The following is a 25,800-nucleotide window of genomic DNA, read 5'->3' on the forward strand; positions in this document are numbered from 1 at the left end:
AGTACACAGAGAATGACAAAGAGGTGTGTGAAGAACTCAACAAGAGATTCCAGGAGGTCTTCACAATAGAGCAAGGAGAAGTTCCTGAACAAAGAGGAGGGTGGTTACAAACCAAGCAGCTTTGGAAGATTTTGAAATTACCAGAGATGATGTTAGGAGGTATCTGCTCGATCTAAAGGTGACTAAGGCTGATGGACTCTCACCATGGATGCTAAAAGAGAGGGTAGATGCAATTTGCATGCCACTATCTATGGTGAATAACAAGTCACTAGAAACAGGAGACCTCCCAGAGAATTGAAAGACAGCTAATGCAGTCCCAATATACAAAAAGGAGGATAGGTAGGAGGCCTTAAACTACAGGCCGGTGTCCTTAACTTGTATACCATGCAAAGTGATGGAGAAGAGCATGAGAAAAAGGCTGGTAGCACATCTGGAGAGAAGGGTTGTTGTAACACGTCACCAGCATGGGTTAGGGATGGCAAGTTGTCTCACAGGTATAATAGAATTCTATTACCAAGCAACAAGCATTAAACATGAAAGAGAAGGACGGGCATGGATTTCGAGCGGGAAGATCGTGCCTCTCACAGCTACTTGAGCACTACGACAAAGTCACTGAGGCATTAGAAGAAAAACAGAATGCTGATGTGATACACACGGACTTCGCAAAGGCTTTCGATAAATGTGACCATGGCGTGATAGCACACAAAATGAAGTCAATGGGAATAACCAGTAAAGTAGGATGCTGGATACTCAGTTTTCTGTCAAACAGGACTCAGCGAGTAACAGTCAACCATATAAAATCTAGTCCAAGTGCAGTTAAAAGCTCTGTACCTCAGCGGTCCTTGCACCGCTGCTTTTCCTTATTCTCATATCAGATATACACAAAAATACAAGTCACAGCTTCGTATCATCCTTTGCAGATGACATAAAAATCAGTATGAAAATTATCTCGGCTGAAGACACTGAAAAACGTCAAGCTGATATTAATAAAGTTTTCGACTGGGCATCAGAAAATAACATGATGTTTAACAGTGATAAATTCCAGGTACTCAGGTACGGTAAAAATGAGGACCTTAAACATAATACAGAGTACAAAACACAATCAAATGTACCCATAGTAGGAAAACCGCATGTAAAGGATTTGAGAATAATAATGTCTGACGACCTAACGTTTAAGGAGCATAACCAAGCAAATATTGCGACAGCCAGAAAAATGATAGGATGGATTACGAGAACTTTCAAATCCAGGGATCCCATCACAATGGTTGTACTCTTCAAGTCACTTGTGTTGTCCCATCTTGAGTACTGCTCAGTACTCACTTCCCCCTTCAGAGCAGGAGAGATTGCTGAAATAGAGGGAATACAGAGAACAAATACAGCATGCATAAATGCAATAAAGCACCTAAATTATTGGGATTGTCTCAAAGCCCTCCAAATGTACTCACTAGAAAGAAGACGAGAGAGATATCAAATAATATACACCTGGAAGATACTGGAGGGCCAAGTACCAAATCTACACAGTAAAATAACAACATACTGGAGTGAACGATATGGAAGAAAATGCAGAATAGAACCAGTGAAGAGCAGAGGCGCCATAGGCACAATCAGAGAACACTGTATAAACATCAGAGGTCCTCGGTTGTTCAACGTCCTCCCAGCAAGCATAAGAAATATTGCCGGAACAACCGTGGACATCTTCAAGAGGAAACTAGATTTATTCCTCCAAGGAGTGCCGGACCAACCGGGCTGTGGTGGGTATGTGGGCCTGCAGGCCGCTCCAAGCAACAGCCTAGTGGGCCAAACTCTCACAAGTCAAGCCTGGCCTCGGGCCGGGCTTGGGGAGTAGAAGAACTCCCAAAATCCCATCAACCAGGTATCAACCAGGTATCAACCAGGGCAGACTGTATTTTCTTGGAGTGTCAAAAAGTGTTTGATACAGTACCCCATAGCAGACTGCTGCAAAAGTTGGAGGAAACAAGCTGGAGTAAATGGATAAGTGAGTACCTAAACAACAGGAGGCAGAGAGTTACTGTGAAGGGTGAGACCTCAGACTGGTGTGATGTCACCAGCGGATTCCCACAGGGTTCTGAAATCGACCCTATCTTGTTTCTGATAAACGTGCATGATCTTCCAGATGGTATAGGCTCATTCCTCTCAATGTTTGCTGATGATGCTAAAATTATGCAAAAAATTAAAACAGAGGTGGTCTGCAAAAGGCTACAGGATGACCTGGGCAGACTGAAGGAATGGTCCAACAAATGGCTATTCGAGTTTAACTCGAGCAAGTGAAAAGTGATGAAGATAGGCATAGGGAGCAAGAGGCCAAACACAAGGTACCAGCTGGGAGAGGAAATCCTTCAAGAGTCAGGATGAGAGAGAGAACTGGGGGTTGATATCACACCAGACCTGTCCCCTGAAGCCCACATCAAACGGATAACATCAGCACTGTATGCAAGACTGGTAAACATAAGACCTGCCTTTAGAAACTTGAAACTTGTAAGGAATCATCATGGGTATGAGGGTAGATTGAAGGCTGGCTAGACTTGATAACCCTGTGGATGACTTGAGAACCCCGAGCCCTGGAACAGGGAACAAGAGATACCAGTTCAAACCACAGCGCATTTCCCAGACACAGAAGCCAAGGCGCACAGGTAATGGCATAAAGCCACAACCGGACAAAAAAAAAATGATGTACCCCCTGCCTGACCAACCAAGCATCAAAAACCCATGGACCCCTCCGGAAGCCTACCGTCTCATTCTTCCCCAGAAAAGGAGATGGCTGCAAACAAAGAAAACATCCACCCGGGCCAAAAGAGCAAAAGCCTCTGCACTGGAGAAGAGCATGAAGCTCCCTGACCTGACCCCCAAAAGCCAAAGCCAACAAAAACAAAGCCTTCTGGAAACAGTCCTAGAGGGGCCACCACAAACTGAGAAAAGAGAAAGGAGAGCACCTGTTCCAAAGACCAGGAAGGCTCAGGCGGTGCGTGAACAGGCCGGAGGCACGAGAAACCTTGCGAAACAAAGCCCAAGTGACATCCACCCTAAATGCAAACTGGAGCGGCTCTGCCAGTGCCGTGCGATACGAGGCGACAATATTTGGCATAAGATGCCTGTCCAGAAAGAGCCAAGATAGAAAAAGTAACACAACACGATCCAAAACCAAAGACAACCTACGCAGGGAAAGGAAATGGCGAAAAGACTGCCAAAAGACTTCATACTGCTGCTGAGAAGACGACTGGCAGGTGGGACACCACTAGAGAAGCCACCTGGTTACCATACAGACGGTGATACACCTGTGTCAGAAACTCCAGACGCGAAGCACGGAAGAGGAGAGCGAACCTGCAAGGTACCTCACTGGCCCGATTTGCTGAAAGAGGCAGAGCCGCGGAAAATGCCCTGGGTTCGGACACTGAGCCAGCAGTGCTTGAATCCAAGGCTGGGCTGACCACCATGGGGCCAGAAGGAAAACCCTCCCCCCAATAGGACTAGAGCTGGGCAAGAACCTGAAGCAACAGCCGAAAACGACTTGAGAATCGAAACTCGACTTGAGAATGGTCCAGGACGGACCGAAATGTCGTCGTCCCTTTACCTTCTAGTGTGTAGTCTGGTCAACAACTGCCGAAAAGCACCTACTGTGATGGCCTCGCAATCAGGCAAGGGAGTCACATAGACGGGGAGACGCCATAACCATGCCAACGTGATGAGGTCCACCTCCAGGGACCCAAACTTCCAGCAGAGCCAACTGAACAAGTCTGCGTCAACAATCCATTCCGTGGACAGGGAAATGCACCGTGACAGGCTATCTGCCAGGACGTTGGATACGGTCCGGATATGAACCGCATGGAGGGCTAAACCCAGAGAACTCAGCAAAGAGCCACCCAAAGCAACCAGCCCCAAAGAGCCATGGACTGCAGAGACCACCTGCGGAGTAGACAATGAACCCCCGGAGCGCAGTCCGAATGGAGCTGGATCGCAGACCCACGAGTGAGCCGAATCCGACACAGCGCAAGCCACACTGCTGCAAACTCCCACACTATACTGTGAGCCTGATGGAAGGACAGAGCCCATCACTCCTGGCCGGCCTAGTGAGAACTGGTCACAAAGCCCCCAGCCTAGAAAGGAGGTATCTATGAACACATCGAGGCAGGGCTCCAGAAGGCGCTAAGGCATCAAACCCCGAAAAGCCCAAAGAGGAAAACAGTAACATAGCAGCCAACGCAGAGCATCCAAGGGATGAACCCAGCGACCGCACGAGAGGTGGAAGGGAAGGCCCCAAAGGAACCAGAACAGTCACCACAACCAAACCTAACCATCAGGTAAACAATCACAGCAAAGTTCAAACTTCCACACGACCACTCGAGCAACCACTGAGTGACCCCAGACCCCTGCGAAAATAGCCGAAGATGAGACTGCAGCCAGAGCAACGCGGCAGGGGAAAGAGACCTGGATGCCATCCGAGAATCCCAACCAAGGCACAGCCAAGTCCGAACTAGGGACAGAACCAACTGGGACTTTCACCAACCGACCAGGAACCCGAACCCGGCAAGCTGGGCAAGAATCAGAAACAGGTATGAGAGAGGCTTGTCTGGAGTGGGTGTGGTGAGTCTCTGAATATGGTTGTAGGTGTGGGTGTAATAGGTCTCTGAATGTCGTGTGGGTATCGACATGTGAGTGTCTACATTTATCAGTGTTATATTAGCTAATATCAGTCCAATAGCTCCAAGGAGCCGCCGGGGCTCCCCCACAGAAAAACTCTCCAAAACCAGGGGTCAACTTGCTGCTGAATATAAAATGTGAACCTTTACCACAGAGATAAACAAGTGAAACGCCCGGCCTAACACTCGTTGTAGACCACTTGTTGTAACTCTCGCAGCCCATCACAATTATTTAGGTAATTTTGTTTGTGAAATTACTGAAATTTCTCAGCAAACTGGTGAGGCAGGCAGGCAGGCAGGGAGGCTGGAGTAGGTGTGTGGGTGTTGGGAGTGGGTGTGGGGGTGTCTGGAGTGGGTGTGGGGGTGTCTGGAGTGGGTGTGGCAAGTCTCTGAATATGGTTGTAGGTGTGGCGAGTCTCAGGAGTGGGTGTGGCGGGTTTTTGAATGTCGTGTGGGTATTGGCATGTGGGTGTCTACATTTATTGGTGTAGACATGAAGAGAGTGCTTCCGCTGGGAGAGTGGCGCGTGTCATATCTTGTGTACCAGAGGGATGGACACGACTCTAACGTTAACCCTAGCAAAGGGTGGGTGGCGGTTGGGAAGGATAGGTTCTCAGCAGGGTGGGAGGGTCAAAGGTGGAGCAGTTGTTGTTTATTCCTATTTTTTCTTTTTGACGTGGAGGGCTTCTTGAGGTTATCTTGAGATGATTTTGGGGCTTTTTAGTGTTCCCGCGGCCCGGTCCTTAACCAGGCCTCCACCCCCAGGAAGCAGCCCGTGACAGCTGACTAACACCCAGGTACCTATTTTACTGCTAGGTAACAGGGGCATAGGGTGAAAGAAACACTGCCCAATGTTTCTTGCCGGTGCCTGGGATCGAACCCAGGACCACAGGATCACAAGTCCAGCGTGCTGTCCGCTCGGCCGACCAGCTCCCCAGTTAGTTACAAATTTTAAATAACACGACATAATTTTTGAACAGAACAGTATTTGGTTAGAAATTTATTCATTTAAATATTTACAAGAAAATAAAATAGGTTTTAGCACAATTTAATGCACATAATATGTTATATCATCCTACAGCAAGTGTTGACACTCGTGGGTGAGTTGGAGAGGCCTAGCGTTATCTTGAGGTTATCTTGAGATGATTTCGGGCTTTTTTTTAGCGTCCCTGCGGCCCGGTCCTTGACCAGGCCTCCACCCCCAGGAAGCAGCCCGTGACAGCTGACTAACACTCAGGTACCTATTTTACTGCTAAGTAACAGGGGCATAGGGTGAAAGAAACTCTGCCCATTGTTTCTCGCCGGCGCCTGGGATCGAACCCAGGACCACAGGATCACAAGTCCGGCGTGCTGTCCACTTGGCCGACCGGCTCCCCTAGCGTGGGGGAATTATGGAGGTTAATCATTAAGTGACTAGCTGCTAAGCCAAATATATAGAAGACAGATCACTAACATATGGTCTGAGGAGCAAGCAACCCTCACATAAAACACAGGACAATCACAGGCACATTTGCAAACCCAGACAAAAGGGATGGGAACAGCACAGCAACTGAAAGACCAGCTTCATCAGCAGGTGGATGCTGGGCAAAAAGTAAGGTCTGTCAGGTCCTCAGTCCCGGGGTCCAGACTCATGGAATTCAATAATTATAAAGGAGTGCACAGTGCTAGTAGCACAGGCACTCAATATAGTGTGGAGGAAGAGCTTGGACACGGGGATGATACCAGATGCACTTAAATAAGCAGACATAGCCCCTCTACACAAGGGAGGGAGCAAAGCATTGACTAAGAATTATAGACCAGTTGCACTAATGTCCCACATAATAAAAGTACAGTATTTGAGAGAGTGATCAGGAGTCAGGCCACTAGTTTCATGGAGACCAATGACCTTCACAACGCAGGCCAACATGGATTTTGAGTAGGAAGATTGTGCCTCTCACAGCTACTTGACCACTACAACAAAATCACTAAGACATTAGTAGAAAAACAGAATGCAGATGTGTTTGTACTGTATACACGGACTTTCCAAAGGCATTCAATAAATGTGACCATAGAGTGATAGCAAACAAAATGAGGTCAATGGGAATAACAGGTAAAGTAGGATGGGGGATATTTGATTTTCTGTCAAAGAGAACACAAAGAGTAACAGTCAACCAAATAAAATCAAGTCCAAGCGCAGATAAACGCTCTGTACTTCAGAGTACAGTCCTGCTTTTTCCTTATTCTCATGTCAGATATAGACAAAAATACAAGTCACAGCTTTGTATCATCCTTTGCAGATGACACAAAATTCAGCATGAAAATTACCTCCTTGAGGTTACCTTGAGATGATTTCGGGGCTTAGCGTCCCCGCGACCCAATCCTCGACCAGGCCTCCTCGTTGCTGAACTGGTCAACCAGGCTGTTGGACACGGCTGCTCGCAACCTGACGTATGAGTCACACCCTGGTTGATCAGGTATCCTTCGTAGGTGCTTATCAAGTTCTCTCTTGAACACTGTGAGGGGTCGGCCAGTTATGCCCCTATTGTGTAGTGGACGCGTGATGAACAGTCTCGGGCCTCTGATGTTGATAGAGTTCTCTCTCAGAGTACCTGTTACACCTCTACTTTTCAATGGGGGTATTCTGCACATCCTGCCATGCCTTCTGGTCACATGTGGTATTATTTCTGCGTGAAGGTTTGGGACCAGCCCCTCTACTATTTTCACGTGTAAATTATTATGTATCTCTCCCGCCTGCGCTCAAGAGAATACAGATTTAGGCATTTTAGTCCGTCCTAATAGTTTAGATGTTTTACTGAGTGGATTCTAGCAGTAAAGGACCTCTGCACGTTCTCCAGGTCAGCAATTTCTCCAGCTTTGAAAGGGGCCGTCATTGTGCAACTGTATTCCACTCTAGCATCTTGAAAAGTATCATCATAGCATCTTGAAAAGTATCATCATCATCGGTATAGCATCTCTAGTGTGAAAGGTTCTTGTTATCCAACCTGTTAATTTTCTTGCAGATGTGATGGCTACTTTATTTTGTTCTTTAAAGGTAAAGTCTTCCAACATGAGTACACCCAAATCCTTTACACTGCCTTTTCATTCTATGTTATGATTTGACTGCATTTTGACCTCTGCTGAAGACATTGAAAAACTACAAGCAGATATTAATAAAGTTTTCGACTGGACAGCAGAAAATAATATGATGTTAAACAGTGATAAATTCCAGGTACAGTACTGTATTCAGGTATGGTAAAAATGAGGAACTTAAACAAAATACAAGGGTCAAAACACAATAAAATCTGTCCATAGATAGTAGGAAAGCAGCATGTGAAGGATCTGGGAATAATGATGTTTGATGACCTAACATTTAGGGAGCATAACCAAGCAAATATTGTGTCAGCCAGAAAAATGATAGGATGGTTTACGAGAACCTTCAAATCCAGGGATCTCATCACAATGGTTATACTATACAAATCACTTGTGATGTTACCCAGCTTGAGTATTGCTCGATACTCACTTCCCTCTTCAGAGCAGGAGAAATTGCTGAAACAGAGGGAACACAAAGAACATATACGACATACATAGACACGCTAAGGCACCTAAATTATTTGGATCATCTCAAAGCTCTCCAAATGTACTCACTAGAAAGGAGACGAGAGATATACCAAATAATATACACATGGAAAATACTGGAGGGACAGGTCCCAAAACTACACAGTAAAATAACAACGTACTGGAGTGAACGATATGGAAGAAAATGCAGAATAGAACCAGTAAAGAGCAGGGGTGCCATAGGTACACAATCAGAGAACACTGTATAAACATCAGAGGTCCACGGTTGTTCAACATCCTCCAAGCGAGCATAAGAAATACAGTGGCACCTCGACATACGATTGCCCCTACTTACGATAATTTCGAGTTACGATGTAAATTTCATCGAAAAATGCGACTCGACATCCGATGGTGTCGTCGACTTCCGATATTTGTTGGTACACGTTCGGGTCGACCGAGCGCGTGGTTCCCGGTCATGCGGCCCACCTGCCTCAGTTTACTACAGCTGCCCGCTTAGTGACGATCGCGCCTATAAGAAATTCCACTTATGTGGTGATTTTTTGCATTTTGAACATTAAAGTAATTATTATATATCACGCCATGAGTCCCAGGAAAGTCAGTGATAAGGCTCAACATATGAAAACCCATGTAAGGATGACCATAGAGCAGAAACAAAAGTACAGAATGTCTCTTCCTCAACAATTAAGAAAATGTGTGCAACATGGGAAGAATTGCAAACCTTTGCTGATACGACTCACCCAAATCAAGCTGCAGTAGGTCGTTGCCTTAACCTATTCAATGACACTGTGATGCATCATTACAGACAAATGTTAAAACGAAGGGAAAAACAAATGTCTCTTGACAAATTTGTAGTGAGACAAACAAGCACTGAACCACAACCAGGTCCTAGTGGTATTCAGGCAAAACGTAGGAGAGAGAGTACCCCAGAGAAAACATCACTGCCTGATGTGATAATGGAAGGGGACTCCCCTTCCAAACAGTAACATCTCTCCTCCTCCCCTTTCATCACCATCTTCCATACGCCATCAAGAGCCCTCCATAAAGGTAAGAGAAACTTTAGTACTGTATTGTAGTTAGGAAAAAACATTGTATTTAGTATAAAATGTATTTGTATGTTAATATTTTGGAGGGCGGGGAACGGATTAATTCAATTCCCTTTATTTCTTATGGGAAAAATCACTTCGACTTACGATCCGTCTCTGGGAACGGATTAGCATCGTAAGTCAAGGCCCCATTGTATTGCCGAAACAACCGTGGACATCTTTAAGAGAAAGTTGACAGTTTTCTCCAAAAAGTACCAAACCATCTGGGTTGTGGTGGATATGTGGGCCTTCAGGTTGCTCCAAGCAACAGCCTGTTGGATCACTCAAGCTCTCACAAGTCAAGCCTGGCCCCAGGCTGGGCTTAAGGATTAGAAGAACTCCCAGAACCCCATCCAGCAGGTCCTCCACCAATGTAGTAGCAGCAGCTTGTCTACCACCTAGTGGCAGTCAGTATAGTGGTTACTTACTAATTGGTATTTAGCAGTGATAATTGGCTTTTCTTGTGATTACAGTGATCACTTGCAGAGGGTGTTCAGAGGATTGTTAGGCTCTCTTGTTTCACAGCAACCTCCCGCCAAACACACACCGAAACTACGACATTGGTACAACGTTCGAACAAGTTTTAACACCTCCTAACCAGTTATAACAATCAATATAGCAAGTTGTAACAGCGTTTTAATACGTCATAAACACGTTAAGCCAAGGTGTAACAACTTTATTACAAGTTGTACCAAGTGGAAAATAGAGACAGTTTCGGTTTGTGTTTCCAGGGCTAGTCTCTTGGTGGTGGGCTGTACTAGATTCTCTATTGTCTCTCTGCCCCTAAATTTCATGGCAAGACCATTTTAAAAGTTTTTGTACTTGTAATAGTGAGGCTAACTTTGCCTTGAGTTTGGCATCGAGCAGTGTTTTGGGTTGACTCAAGGGAGACACTGTTGGCTCAACTTTGGTGTACACTTGAACCACATCTTGTTGCGGACTCTAAACTCTTATTTTTGGCATCAGCTCAGGAATTGTTACATGTGAGTTCCCTTTGCTATTATGGACCTCTATTACAAGTTTCCTCCTGAAATACTCTGCTCTGTGTTTACACACCCAAACTGTACTCTGGTTGTGTTTTGCCTCCTTATTTCTCCCATTGTGGTACTGGTTGCTGACTATAGTCTCTCTTTTGACATCTTGGAATTTAGTCCTAACAATAGAGGCGGAGGGCTTCTCCACGCTCCATAAACTATCTGCAATTATAACTCCATTCTTATATCAAATGCTTTTGCAGTGAACATGCTGCAGCTTGACTAAAACCAGTTTTTTGAAGAAAATAATCTGTTTCCTTTGAAGGACTCTTGTTAGTCCTGCTTCCCATTGGAAGCAGGTGATTATTATCTTCAATGAACATATTACAGTTTCTTACCATAAGAACGAGGTAGGCTGGTGGGCTTTTCAATATTATCTTGCCCTAAATCAGATCTAATTCTTTTGTTCTTTCTCACTTGTCATATTTTGAACAAGCGGCTCATGCCAAATATTAGTCATTTTAAGCTAATTTGGCTGGGATGTTTCTTCTTGCCTTTGCTCTTCATCTTTGAAGCTCCCCATTCCTTATGATTGCAAAGCCTTTCTTCATTATTTGTCCATCATGAGCAATTGGGTTAGTGAGCTTCAAGCTCTACTTCATCATCTTGAATTTAACTACTTGTGTTGTGGGGCCATATCTGTGCATTTCCATACCATTCTGTATTTCTTAGCCAAGAACGAGACTAAAGCATTTAGGAGGAACCCTATTGTAGTTTATGCTTGATTCATACGTCCTGCAGTGCATGAAGTCTTATTTACCTGACTTTACCCAAGGGCCACTAATACTAGTAGCCTCGACGAGGACAGGAAGCCGGGGGGGGCTTATCAAAGGTCCCCCCATTTGTCCTGATGAATTTTTCCAGCTGTATTTTAAAAACCCAGCAGAGTTTTGGCATCTATGGCTTCAGCGGGTAGGTGGTTCCACGGGTTTACAACCCTATGAGTGAAAAAGCATCTGTCTTCAGTCCTACATTGTGGCTTGTTGAGCTTGAACTCGTTGCCTCTCGTTCGTGTTACATATGACCTTTTGAAGAAATTGTCTGGATCAACATCCTCCAAATTGTTTAGTATTTTAAAGGTTTCGATGAGATCCGCACTGTCATGCCTAGTTTGCAGTGTTGTTAGCCCTGTGGCCCTCAACCATCCTGATATGAGAGATGACTAAGCTCTGGGATGATTTTTGTTACCTGGTGTTGCATCTTCTCCAGAGCAGCTGTCCTTCTAAAGATGAAGTCTCTATGCTTGGACGCAATAATCCAGGTGGGGGTGCACCAGAGACTTGTACAATTGAATGACTACCTTCTTTTCCTTAGAAGTAAAGGTACACCTGATTATTCCCAGGGTTTTATTCGCTTTTCTGTGGGGAGCCCCTACAGCTCCCTGGAGCTTATCGGACTAATGTATGTTATATTAGACCGGGACATTAGCTAAGGAGTAAAGACCTACCAGGGACCAGCGCTAGAACCTGGCCCCTTCAGAGAGGTTTCAGGGAGCAATGGCCCTGGAAAACCCCCTTGTGGTTGGGGTTTTCCTTATCTGCCATCAACCGGGGTTAGGCACCCAGAAAGGTAGGCATAAAAAAACAAACCCCACATAGTAAAAAAAAAAACTAAAACAAAAAACCGAACAGAGGTAGAAACTCCCTACAATCCCAAGGAAACAAGCAAACATCACACTTTACTGCCGCGCCGATCATCTGCACAGCCCTCCCCACCCCGAGAGGGGGAGGGGGGAGCCCCGGACCTCACCGCGCCGGCTGCCTAACATCAGTTCGGAAGCTAAGCTTCATCCAATGCGAAAAAAATGCCGACTGGTGGGAGGGAGGGTTGCCAGGGAGCCTCCGGGGCTCACCCAGAAAATGGCGTTTCATTACATTCAACACTGGTTTTCTGTGGGGAGCCCCTACGGCTCCCTGGAGCTTCATACCCAAAGAGAAGGAAAAGAAAGGGCTGACCCAGGAGGCAGTCGCCACAAACTCCACAACGTGAAGCCAAGACAACAGGCTGCAACCTACAACCCAAGGCAACAAGAACGCACAGGAGCAGAGACGCGCATAAAGAATGGGCGGCCAAGAACCTGTGCGACCCTCAAAACCCTGCGCCTGAAATGAGCCCTAAATGTCACCAACACAGCAGCGAAAGCTGCAAACGTCCGAACAGCACGAGCACAAGGATAGACCGCAGGCTGGAAGACCCGAAAACTCTGCGGACGACCTGGGAGACCCGAGCCCTGAAACAGGGAACCGGATCAACCCGAAGCGCATACCCAGACACGGTACGCAGGTAACGGCAAAATGCACAACCGGACAACACAGGACGCACCCCTGGCGTCCCCCGTAATGTATATATTATTTGATACCTTTCTCATCACCTTTCCAAAGAGTACATTTGGGAGCTTTGAGATGGTCCCAATAATTTAGATGTTTTATAGTGTCTATGCATGCCATATATGTTCTCTGTATTCTCTCAAATTCAGATATCTCGCCTGCTCTGAAAGGGGAAATGAGTACCAAGCAATACTCAAGACGGAACAGCACCTTTGATTTAAATAAAATTAGCATTGCTGTGGGTTCTCTGGATTTGAACGTTCTCATAATCCATCTACCATTAAACATCATGTTATTTTCAGTTGCCCAACTGAAGACCTTATTAATATCTGCCTGTAGTTTTTCAGTGTCTTCTACAGAGGCAATTTTCATGCTGATTTTTATATCATCTGCAAAGGATGACAAGAAGCTGTGACTAGCATTTTTGTCTACATTTGAGATAAGAATGAGAAATGGCAATGGTGGAAGGACTTACCCTGAGGTACAGAGGTCTTCACTGCACTTGGGCTTGATCTTATTTGACTGACCATCACTCTCTGCATTCTATTTGACAGAAAGCTGAAACTCCAATGCCCCACTTTACCCATTATTCCTACTGATCTCATGTTATGGAGATCACTCCAAGGTCACATTTGTCAAATGCTTTTGCAAAGTTTGTGTAATAAACATCTGCATTTTGCTTTTCTTCAAAGGCTTCTGTGGTTTTGTCATAGTGGTTGAGTAACTGTGACAGACAGGACCCTCCTGCTCTAAATATATGTTATCCTGGGTTGTGTAGTTCATTATTTTCCATAAAACCGGAAATTTGATTCCTAAACACTCTTTCAAAAACTTTTATTATGTGTGATGATAGTGCAACTGGTCTATAATTTTTTTTGCCAAAGCTTTACTCCCCCCCTTGTGCAGAGGAGCTATACCTGCAGATTTAAGTGCTGCTGGTATCTCCCCTGTATCCAGGGGCCATATTCACGAAACCACTTATGCAAGCACTTACGAACCTGTACATCTTTTCTCAATGTTTGGCGGCTGTTTCCAATTATTAAACAGTTAATGAGCTCCGAAGCACCAGGAGGCTGTTTAGAACAATAACAACAGTTGATTGGGACGTTTTCATGCTTGTAAACTGTTTAATAAATGTAACCAAAGCCGTCAAAGATTGAGGAAAGATGTACACGTTCGTAAGAGCTTGCGTAAGTGCTTTCGTGAATCTGGCCCCAGGCTCTTTCTCCATATTAGACTGAGTGCTCGCACTACTAGTACTTTACAACCAGGGAGCCAGGGAAAATATGACAACAATGGGTTAAGATACTCTGTTTTGGTGTTGATGGCAGTCAGGGGCAGTTACTTGGTGGACCATTTAGTAGTTAATGAAAGCCTTCTTGGCAGACCTTGTGATGAAAGGTAGTTATCAGAAAAGCTTTTGAGAATTCACTTTCTCAAAAGGAAAAAGAACAAAAATTGATTGGACTACTCATGCTGGCACCACTATAACTCATAAGTGACAGTTTGAAAAGTTCCCTACTGCACAGGTTAACAATATTGAGATTACATGTAAATTGCCTTACAAATATAAATGTTCATAATACTCACGCATGTCAAATGGATCTCTCTGATCAAGGAGCTGTTTTTGTTTTATGACGGCATCATTCACATACTCCGGTTCACATCGCAGGGGTGATGGCTGAGCTCCTTCTGATGAAAAATCTATCAAGTTGTCAGACACTGCAAGAAGATTGAGTTGAATTATTACTATATTGCCATTAATTACAATTATAAACAATTGTTCTGTTGCAATATATGCATGAAAGTGGGAATGGCATGATGATAATGATGATGATCACATAGAATAATCAAGAACTTTGATGAGTTCCACAATAAAAAGCAAATTCTACATTATCTTCATTCAAAACAACACTTAAGTCTTGGACAAGAAACCAACCTGTCACCACACTAAATGTGTCACAATCATAATAACTGAAGCGGGATGCAGACATACAAAACCATCATCATAACTAAAAATGGATGAAATTATACTTATTGAAACCATGAAGTTCACTGTCAGTAGCAAAGGCCACAGAAAATTTAGTCTTAAAGATGACAAGTTAAGAAGAATTGGGAACCTGATATTGCTGTCAGGAATAAAACCACCATCCAAACTCAAACTATGGACTGACAAGATGGCTACCTTGTGGAAGTTCTGGGGATCAACGTCCCCGCAGCCCGGCCTCCGACCAGGCCTCCCGGTTGGTTGTCTGGTCAACCAGGCTCTTGGAAGCAGCTGCTCGCAGCCTGATGATAAGGTATTCCAACCATCACAGCCTGGTTGATAAGGTATTCTTCAGATGTTTTGGTCGAGTTCTCTCTCTTGAACATGATGAGAGGCCAGCCATTTATGCCCCTTATGTGTAGTGGAAGTGTGTTGAAAAGTCTTGGGCCTTTGAAGTTGATAAGAGTTCTCCCTCAGCGTACTTATTGCACCTCTGCTTTTCAACGGGGCTAATTTTGCACATCCTGCCTTGCCTACTGGTCTCATGTGAGTTGTTCATCTCCGTGTTCAGATTTGGAACCAGTCCCTCAAATATTTTCCAGGTGTAGATTATTATGTATCTCTCTCTCCTACCTACTCACTAGAGAATACAGAGTTAGAACTTTTAATCATTCCCAATAATTAAGATGACTTACAGAGTGGATTCTAGATGTAAAGCATCTTTGCATGCTCTCTGAGTCAGCAATTTCTATGGTTCTGAATAGTGCTGTTATCTTGAGGTTATCTTGAGATAATTTCGGGGCTTTTAGTGTCCCTGCGGCCCGGTCCTCGACCAGGCCTCCAACCCCAGGAAACAGCCCGTGACAGCTGACTAACACCCAGGTACCTATTTTACTGCTAGGTAACAGGGGCATAGGGTGAAAGAAAGTCTGCCCATTGTTTCTCGCCGGCGCCCGGGATCGAACCCAGGACCACAGGATCACAAGTCCAGCGTGCTGTCCGCTCGGCTGACCGGCTCCATAATGAAAGATGTAACATGAAACTTGATGTCAAAACACTTGAAAGATTATAAATACGTTTTTGGGCCAAATTTTAACATATTTGTTAAAATTCAATTTATTGTGCTTGGAATGTCCTTGTTATCTAACTTGTCTTTTTTCTTGCAGTCATGACAGCTACTTTATTGTATTCTTTAACCCTTAAACTGTGCAACACATCAATAGTTCACCATAACGAACTATTTGTGTTCAAACTATTTGTGTACATTATAACGGTGTTTTGACTCACCATAATGGTATGGTGAGTCAAAACAAAAAGAGTGGCCACCACACACCAGCTAGCAGACGCCACCTCCTTCAACACCCCACTCGGCAACATACCTCCTGCCACCATACTGTTATTGTTGTTATTACAATATACTGTCTACACATTATATATAAGTATCTACATGTTTTGTTCACCGTAACTCTACAACTAAGCTGGTATGGTGTCCAAACAGCATAGTGAACAGCTTGACAAATCACACACCAACCTGCAGACAACACCTCCCTCACCAAAATGGCTCCTTCGAACATTCTTCTTTTGCTGTTATTACACTATATACACACATTATATATAAGTATCTACATTTGTGTTCACATAGCGAACCACTTATTTGGTATAGCGAGTCCAGACAATAACAGGTCGCTACAGAGTGTCAGCAGATGACACTACTTCCCTAACCAAGATCACTCCTTCCACCATACTATGCACATCGTTAATTATCACTACAATCCTGCTATTATGAGAATCCTGATCATTTTTATCACAGTCAGGCTCTTCTGTAATACTATCATCGCTAAATAATAACAGTTACATATATATTTTGACATTTTTAGGCGATGCTGTGGTCACAAACTGAACAGCAGTGCTGTTAGCTCATGCTGTGTGCACCAGCCTTGGTTGCTCACTCAATACTGAAGCTCTTACACCCAAAAATGTTACCCACGATTTTTTTTTAAGATGGTGTCTGTTTACAGGAGTCCTGAGACACAAGATGTGAGCCCTGTGTACAGGCAGGAGTTTTGAATCACTCCCAATACCTAAAAATGACACGTGGCACTCTGCGCACCCTAGATACAGCGCCACAAGGCGCTCTGCTCAGTGTAGTGCTCAAACATCATCATATTATCTGTGGTCCATTGAAAGACCCGATTATCATTAGACTGGAGGTTTGCTGTGTCCTCTATATTGTCTACTCGCATGAAAATTCTAGTGTCATCTGCAAATGATGATACAGTACTGTAGTTTGTGTCCTTGTCTGTCTAATATGAAGATGAGAAAAAGTACCAGAGCAAGTACAGTACCTTGGGGGACTGAGCTTTTTCCAGTAGATGATCCAGATTTTACTATATTACACTCTGCATTTTATTAGTTAAGAAGTTGAAGATCCATCTCCCTACTTTGCCAGTACAGTGGAACCTAGACTTACGAATTTTTCGAGTTAGGACCCTAATTTCATCGGAAAGCTTGATTCGACTTACAACCTTTGCCTCGACTTGCGACTTTGTTAATAAACGTATGGGTTGATGGAGCACGGGCAACCCCACTTCAGTTTACCAGACTACCCACTTAGTGATGATTGCGCTTCAGTTCTTTGTAAAGAATTTAATTGTATTTATGCTTTTATGAACATAAAAGTAATTATTATATATCATGTCATGGGTCCCAAGAAAGTCAGTGGAAAGGTTCAACCTAAGAAAACACATGTGAGGATGACCATAGAGCAAAAACAAGAGGTCATACGTAAACATGAAAATGGTACACAGGTTGTTGAACTAGCTAGGCAGTACAACAAATCTATGTCAACAATATGCACTGTAATTGCTAAGAAAAAGGACATTACGAGTGCTAAAGTGGCAAAAGGCATATCAACAATCACGAAACATGAAACACAAGCACTTGAAAATGTTGAAGAGTTATTATTAGTTTGGCCACACAACAAAGAGTTAGCGGGTGATAGAGTTTCAGAGGCCATCATTTGTGAAAAAGCAAGGCTATTGCATGAAGATCTTATAAAGAAAACCTCTGGAGCGAGTGATGCAGATACGAAAGAGTTTAAGGCGAGCGACGGATGGTTTGAGAAATTTAGAAAAAGAAGTGGCATTCAGTGTTGTGAGAGTTTTAAGTGTTGTGAGTTGGTAGAGGAACACAGTGAAGAACTGACCACTGAAGAACTCCTAGCCCTTCACAAGGAGCAGCTGAGGAAATTTCTTCAGGGGGAGGAGGAGGCAGTACAGAATGTCTCTTCCTCAACAACTATGAAGTGGTGTGCAGTATTTCGCTCATTTCTATGTTGCCATCTGTGAAAGTTCCATCTCTCTTTCGCAGGGGCCCAATACTACACGTAGTTTTTTATCTTAATTTTGCATAGGAGAAGAAATATTTCGGATTTCTCTCTATTTCACTGATGGCCTTTTGCTCTCTTTGTCTCTATTGGATTTTGTATGATTCTTGTAGCTTCTTCTTGTAGGAAACACTGTTCTCGTTAGAGTTTGCATCTTTTTCTCTTTTTTTTCTTTGTGGTATATGCCTTCTACACATTTTTAGTGTTCATGTGCCTATTTTCTCAAAGCACTCGTTAAAGTTTGCATTATTTAGCTGTTCTTCACGGAATATTTCTGTGAGATCTTTGTTCCCAATTAATCAGTTTACCAGTTAATCAGACTAGTTGCACAGGTCTGTTGCCCATGCCCATCTGAACTTCGATTAGGTTGTGATCTAAGTAACAAGTATTTGTAATCGTTATGTCCCTCATCGGTTCATCGTTGTTTGTAAAAATAAGATACACTCCTCTCCCACCTAGTAAGAGACATGCTCCAACTTGTACATAGCTTAGAAGACACCTAGTTTCTTTTACTGTACTCGGACAGAAACAAGAAGCCAAACTTTTTCATTATTTCAGTTTTAAGTCTGGTGGGGAGGAGACAATAGTGAGGCTTCTGCAGCAATTATGATGGATCAACTCCGGCTAGAGGAGAGATAATCCTGCCAAAAGTACTCTGGGTGTGAAGACACTGAGTCTCCCGGATGTAGAGATTGCGATTGGCTGGGCATGACCAGTTAGGGAGCATCCTGATATGATGTAGCTGCCCGAGGTGTAGGCACGAGAACAGGCAAAACTATCACCTGAGGACCACATAAAGAATATTGTGCGAGGAGCCTATGCCACACTTTCTAACTTCAGAATTGCTTTTAAATACATGGATGGCGATATACTAAAGAAACTGTTCACGACTTTTGTTAGGCCAAAGCTAGAATATGCAGCGGTTGTGTGATGCCCATATCTTAAGAAGCACATCAACAAACTGGAAAAGGTGCAAAGACATGCTACTAAGTGGCTCCCAGAACTGAAGGGCAAGAGCTACGAGGAGAGGTTAGAGGCATTAAATATGCCAAAACTAGAAGACAGAAGAAAAAGAGGTGATATGATCACTACATACAAAATAGTAATAGGAATTGATAAAATCGATAGGGAAGATTTCCTGAGACCTGGAATTTTAAGAACAAGAGGTCATAGATTTAAAATAGCTAAACACAGATGCCAAAGAAATATAAGAAAATTCACTTTCGCAAACAGAGTGGTAGACGGTTGGAACAAGTTAGGTGAGAAGGTGGTGGAGGCCAAGACCGTCAGTAGTTTCAAAGCATTATATGACAAAGAGTGTTGGGAAGACGGGACACCACGAGCATAGCTCTCATCCTGTAACTGCACTTAGGTAATTACACTTGGGTAATTACTTGCCCCAGGATGTTGAGGTGACAGGTCACATCACTCGTCATTCTCACAAGGCAAGGTCTGATCCGCAAGGTGGGATGTTTTGGCTGGGAGTAATTAAGAAATAGAGCAGAGGGGACATTGAGCAACTTCTTGAGGAAGTAAAAGAGTGAGAGACCTGCAAGAGGCAGTCGATAAAGGCTCAATAGCATGGTGAACTCCTTGTGTTTCAAGAGGTGGCACTGGGGGGGGGGGAGTATTGAGAGTTGACCTACGGGCCATTCCTTGATTTCAATGCTACCAGAAAACTACAGAGTGCAGTCCTGATTAACATACCTGGAGCATACCTGAAGAGGGTTCTGGGAGTTCTACTCGCTGAGCCCAGCCTGAGGCCAAACTCAACTTGTGATAACTTGGTCCAACAGGCTGTTGCTTAGAGCAACTCACAGGCCCACATATCCACTACAGCCTAGTTGGTCCAGCACTTCTTGCAAAAACTTATCTAAGTGCCTCTTGAATACATCCACCTTTGTTCCAGAAATATTTCAAATGTTTGCTGGGAGGGGTGTTGAACAGCTGTGGACCTCTGATGTTGAGACAGTGCTCTCTGATTGTGTCTATGGCACCTGTACTCTTCAACATGGATGAACCAGTACTCTGTAACATGGATGAGGCCAGACTGGTTCTATTCTGCATTTCCTTCTGTATCTTTTGTTCCAGTAGGTTGTTATTCTACTGTGCAAATTTGGGATCTGGCCTTCAAGTATCTTCATCGTACAGTGAAACCTTGACTGCCAAATGCCTCTCTACAAATTTTTCGGTATACGAGCTCAATTTCTTCATAAAATTTAACTCGGTATTCGAGGTTTGCGTCACTTCTCGAGTTTGTTGATATACGTATGGGTCAACTGAGCACGTGGTTCTGATGGCTCAGGCGAGGCGCGCCTCAATTTACCAGTGTGTCCCGCCTGGTGACGATAGTGCTTAAATTCTCTGTGAAGAATTTCACAAAGAATACTCCAGTAGCAGCCCATAGCAGCTGTCTAACTCCCAGGTACCTATTTACTACTAGATGAACAGGAGCATCAGGGTGAAATAAACTCCGCCCATTTGTTTCCGTCTCCGCCAGGAATTGAACCCGGGCCATTAGAACTACGACTCCCAAGTCATGTCCACTCAGCTGGCAGACCCCTCTGTGATTTCCTCCACGTGTGACTGAGGTACCCCCCCTTGATGGCAGTGGCACCATGGAAGGGGAAAAATGCCTCGCCACAATTTCTTAACAGGAACAATAACAAATTCTGTCAAGCCTGACCAACATGCTACTGTAGCTGGACAGAGCACATCTGTGGAGCATCAGTACATCAGCATCAACTATAATAGATGCAATGAACCTGATGTAAGGCAGCAAAGACGAGGCATCCTGCTCCAACCCATCCTCTCACCTAATGCATTGCGTTTTTATGGAATTGACAGTTTTGTAAACAAAATTTATGTATTAGCATAAATTAAAGCATTGTAATACTCACATTTCTATGCCTTGCCATTGACAGGTTAGCAGGTTGCATGTGTTTTGTTTCTGGTTAGGCAGAACAGTTGCATATTTTTGGAGTGGCAAATTGAAAAAATGGGCAAAAGGCTCAAACTGAAAAGAGCATTAGTTGAGTCATTTGATCTGGAAACCAAAAGACCTACAAGATCATAGGAAACCAGACTGAACCTTCACAGAGGTGTCAACCAGAGTTATGCAAAGGAGCAAAGTCCAAGCCTAGACTAGCAATGAAATGAGGTTACTGCTGCACAAGAGCCCCTGACTCATAGGAAAGTAGTTCTTCGACGTAGGACATTGTTCAACGTCCTCCCAGCGAGCATAAGAAATATTGCCAGAACAACCGTGGGTATGTGGGCCTGCGGGCCGCTCCAAGCAACAGCCTGGTGGACCAAACTCTCACAAGTCAAGCCTGGCCTCGGGCCGGGCTTGGGGAGTAGAACAACTCCCAGAACCCCATCAAGCAGGTATCAAGCAGTAAAATACCTACTTCCAGAAGCATAAAGAACTTCCTTGGGAGAATGGGGAAACAGAATTTACCACCTCCAACGCCACTCACACTGCTATTGCTGCCCCACAGTTTTGGATGTCAGTTACAGAGGTTTCATTTCTGGTTCTATTTCATTCTATGTTTGCCTTCCTTTTCCTGGATTTTACCTGGATGGGGTTCTGGGAGTTCTTCTCTCGGCTCGAGGCCAGACTTGACTTGTGAGAGCTTGGTCCAACAGGCTGTTGCTTGGAGTGGCCCGCAGGCCCACATATCCACCACAGCCTGGTTGGTCCGGCACTTCTTGAAGAAAACTATCCAGTTTGCTCTTAAAGATGTCCACATTTGTTCTGGCAATATTTCTAATGCTTGCTGGGAGGATGTTGAACAACTGTGGACCTCTAATGTTTAAACAGTGTTCTTTGATTGTGCCTATGGCATCTCTGCTTGTCACTGGTTCTATTCTGCATTTTCTTCCATATCCTTCACTCCAGTATGTTGTTATTTTACTGTGTAGATTTGGGACCTGGCCCTCCAGTATTTTCCACGTGTATATTATTTGATACCTCTCTCATCTCCTTTCTAGGGAATACATTTGGAGAGCTTAGACAATCCAAATAATTTAGGTGCTTTATCATATCTATGCACGTCCTGGTTGGCTTAAGCTTTGGGCTCTGGTTTCTCTCAGTCTTTGGTAAGTTTTGTTCACCTTGTCCTGCATCAGTTAGGGCTGGTTTTCTGGGGGCTGACTCAACTGCCCCTTATGGTTATGAATTATTGTGGGCAATTGGGGTTGTTCTGATGTGTAACTGTCTTGTGGGTCTTTGCATTTCAGTCCCAGCTGACATTGGCAATTTTCTGCCAAAGCCTACTGCTTGGGTTTGTTTGCCAGCTTGGCTTTCATATGGATTTGTGTGAATGATGTTGTTGGCTTTTCCTGGCAGAGGCTTCTGTATAGGCGTCATGACTGGGTATTTTTTTGTTGTTTTGGTCCATGATGGGAGTTGGGGTGGGGGGGTTTGGAACCACCTGTAGATCTGCTCCATTGTTTTTTCTCCCTCTAAGGGATGGTGTGGCCATTCTTCTCAAGTGTAACTGGTAGAGGCATGGATACCCTGGTCTTTTAGTTCCCTCGTTTCTTTGATTTTTGAGGGGGGGGGGGGAGGGGGTTGCCTTGGGCTTCCTTTTATGTCTCCTGCAGTTAATGTTGAAGGCCTGCGGACTGATTGTCCATGCTGCTTGCCTTGCTCCACCTTGTGCTGCCTGCATGTAAAAGGAGGCACCCTTAAATTTGTTCTACTTCTCTTCATGAAACAAAATCTCAGGATGAACAACTGCTACTAAACTTATCAATTAGTCCCTCACTGACCTGTGATTCGAGCTTACATGAGTCTGGAAAAGTGTGGAACCGCTCCAGCACCTCTGTTTACTGTACTGGTGATGTAACCCAAGGGTGGATTTCAGTGTGCCCAGGTGGTTAATTAGCAATTAGGTGAATAATACTTTGCAGTCTATTTTTGAAATTAGCATTACTGTACTAGGAAAAGGTTTTGGGAGGAGACGAATGAACCTGTAACGTATATTTATGTGTATGTTTTCGGTTGATTAGACACACACAGGGTTGAGTGGTATTTCTCTTTTCTTTATTTTATATTGTCTTGGTTACAGCAGTCTGTATGTTGGCAGTGTAGTGAAGTGTCGTAGTAGTCGAGACAAAGTCTGGAGCAGGGCAGAGAGCCGAGTGAGGCCGGGGATAGAGCAATACTGTAGTTTGGATGTGGACTGAGTGTGTAGAGTGTGGCGCTCTGAATGCGGGTGGCGTCGAGGAACTGAGTGCAGGATGATAATGTGGAACGTCGATGCGGCCGGAATCTGGCTGTCTGCTCTGTGTCAAGGCTGAGGTGTCTTGCAAGGGTAGGAACTGGACATGTCGAGTGTTACATTGTTGTTAGAGAATGTTGAAGATGTGCGGTATCTCTCATGCGTGTGTACTGAACCACTCTTAGAGGTAAACTGATGAAGATTGATTAATTGATGAAGATTAAGCCATCCAAGAGGTGGCACGGGCATGAATAGTCCATAATAATAATGATGATTCACTATCGACTGCTCATATAACCAGTCCACATATCACCTGACCATCCTCTAGCAGGTTTGGGAAGAGGTATTAACTGTACACTTGGGAAGAGGTATTAACTGTAATTAGTGGACCAAGTAGAATTAACAGAGCCATCTCATTATCTGCCCATAAGCTATGGAGCAAGTATATTACTGACATAATATACTTGCTACAAACCTTTAGGGAGAGTCATTCTGGACAAGATTAGAACTTCTCCAGTGTCTCCCATCCCTTACTTATGGCTCGGTGGCAGTAGCTTGGAAAGATATCATCTACTTTGAGGAAGAAAAGTGTCTTAGAAAAGCTTAGAAAACAAAGAATTGAAGATATTCAGAGTAAATCCTAATCATTTATACAGCTTTCCACACAGCAAATGTTAAGACAAACTCTTCTCAAAGGTTTGTTAACAAAATGTACCTTTGTTGGTTAGTGGCTGGTGAGAATTGAGGAGCACGGTGGCGGTTGCTGTTGAAGGTACAGGAGAGACAGAACTGGTGGATCCACTGCTAGATGGGGTAGCAGGAGCTGGACCAGAAGCAGCAGTAGGATGAGGTCTTTTACTCTCTGAAGCAGAGTACTGTGGAAGGGGTGGCACGGGGGGTGGGGGCAAGTCTGGTGGAACTTTTCCAGGAAGGTCATTATAGTATTCAGGGTCATCACGTCCCCAGCTTGTTCCCTCACCATTCATGCCAGGCCTACAATGATAAAACAAACCATCAATTATTTCAAATAAAGACACTTAAAAATTTACTGTCATTGTAATTTTTGTTTCATTCTGTATAGTCAATGGTCATACCTGAAAGAGAAGTTCAAAGTCAGACATGGAGAAAAACTACAAGAACAAAAGAAGGGCAGAAAGCAGAGAAGAGTACTTGAGAGCTTGGAATAAGTATGAGTACCTACAAGCATAAGGGGAAGAGAGGAAATCTGAAAATTACAGGGCAGATAAAGCACAGACCTAACCAAATTGCTTCACAGCCTCACCAAGAGAAAAACGACAGTTAATGAGCAGGTAAGGATCTAAGATGATTTTTATAAGGATCATAACAAGGATCTTAGATGAAAATAAGGATAGGATAGAAGTCATTCACTGAAAATGGTAGAGAAGTTGTGTGAGGACCTCAATAGTAGATTTCAGGTCTTCACAATATGGCAGGAAGACATTCTATACATGAGGAAAATGATCCCCAAACCAAACAGCAAAAGAACACTTCAAGAGAACGAAGAAGGTACTTTTTGCAGCAGGATATGGCTAAGGCAATGGGTCCTGACATGATTTCATAATGGATACTAAGAGGAGAAGAAGCCTTATACTACTTTTTATGATACATAACATCATTGGAATCAGAACAACTACCAAAGTTGGAAGAAACAATCCATTGATAATATAAGAAAAAGAAAACAGACAGGATGCAATAAACTTGAGAACAGTTTTCCTCACTTGCATAGTGGTTGCATAACATGCAAGTGACAGAAAAGACTATAAAATAGAGGCTAGAAGAACATCTGTAGAAAAAAAAGTCTTTATACTGTAACACAAATTATTGCAATTTGAATACAAAAATTATTTTCTTCTTGAATTTATCATGTGTACTTTTCTTAATTTTGATTAAGCATGCAGAGTGAATTTTTTTTTAACTTACTTGTCGGATTTGACGCTGGTGTATTGGACGGACGGCGTTCGCTTGAGGTACTCCTTAAACCTGAGCTCAAAAGCCTGGCCAATGGTAGTTATCACATCTTGAGCCAGACCTCCCCCACACTCCAGCACAAAACATGCTCGCCCGTACCGGCTGTCTTTGGCTACATACGCGATGAAGTCCAAGGTGTCCTGTGAGTGAACACACCAACCATATTAATAACAACTAGTACAGATTAGTGTAATGAGTACAGCACAGACAGACGCAGCGAGTGGTCATTAATACATCCTGGTGCAATGAGCAGAAGCCAGAAAAATGAGCAGAAATTGGTGTAAGGAGTAAAGGTTGGTGGTGGCAGGGGATGAAGGAGGGAGAGGAAGATGGGAAAAGAAAAAAAGTACGGTAGTATAAGAACACAAGACCATAAGCACAAAGGTAACTGCAGAAGGCCTATTGGCCCATACGAGGCAGCTAATATTTATAACCACCCAATCCCACTCATATATATGTCCAACCCACGCTTAAAACAATCGAGGGACCCCAATAATATGTGGTAGTATGTTGCAGTGGATGTGGTACGTGGGAGTTTGTAACTAACGGTGCTATTTT

At 43.9% G+C, this 25,800-nt stretch overlaps 1 protein-coding gene across 3 annotated transcripts in view; it reads right to left on the bottom strand.

Moving 5' to 3' along the window:
- Positions 1-25,800, bottom strand: part of Shc (SHC-adaptor protein) — a 221,206-nt gene that overhangs the window by 21,275 nt on the left and 174,131 nt on the right. Inside the window, exons 5-7 of one of the 3 annotated variants that reach the window (XM_069324231.1) lie at positions 25,195-25,382; positions 23,969-24,246; positions 14,244-14,345 (exon numbers count right to left, since the gene is read on the bottom strand). In XM_069324231.1, coding sequence (XP_069180332.1) covers positions 14,244-14,345; positions 23,969-24,246; positions 25,195-25,382 — 568 coding nt within the window. Of the gene's footprint in view, positions 1-14,243; positions 14,376-23,968; positions 24,247-25,194; positions 25,383-25,800 lie in introns of all 3 variants that reach the window. The other 2 variants (XM_069324230.1, XM_069324229.1) reach the window with 2 other exon arrangements.

This window comes from Procambarus clarkii, chromosome 14 (assembly GCF_040958095.1).
Source record: "Procambarus clarkii isolate CNS0578487 chromosome 14, FALCON_Pclarkii_2.0, whole genome shotgun sequence".
NCBI lineage: Eukaryota > Metazoa > Arthropoda > Malacostraca > Decapoda > Cambaridae > Procambarus > Procambarus clarkii.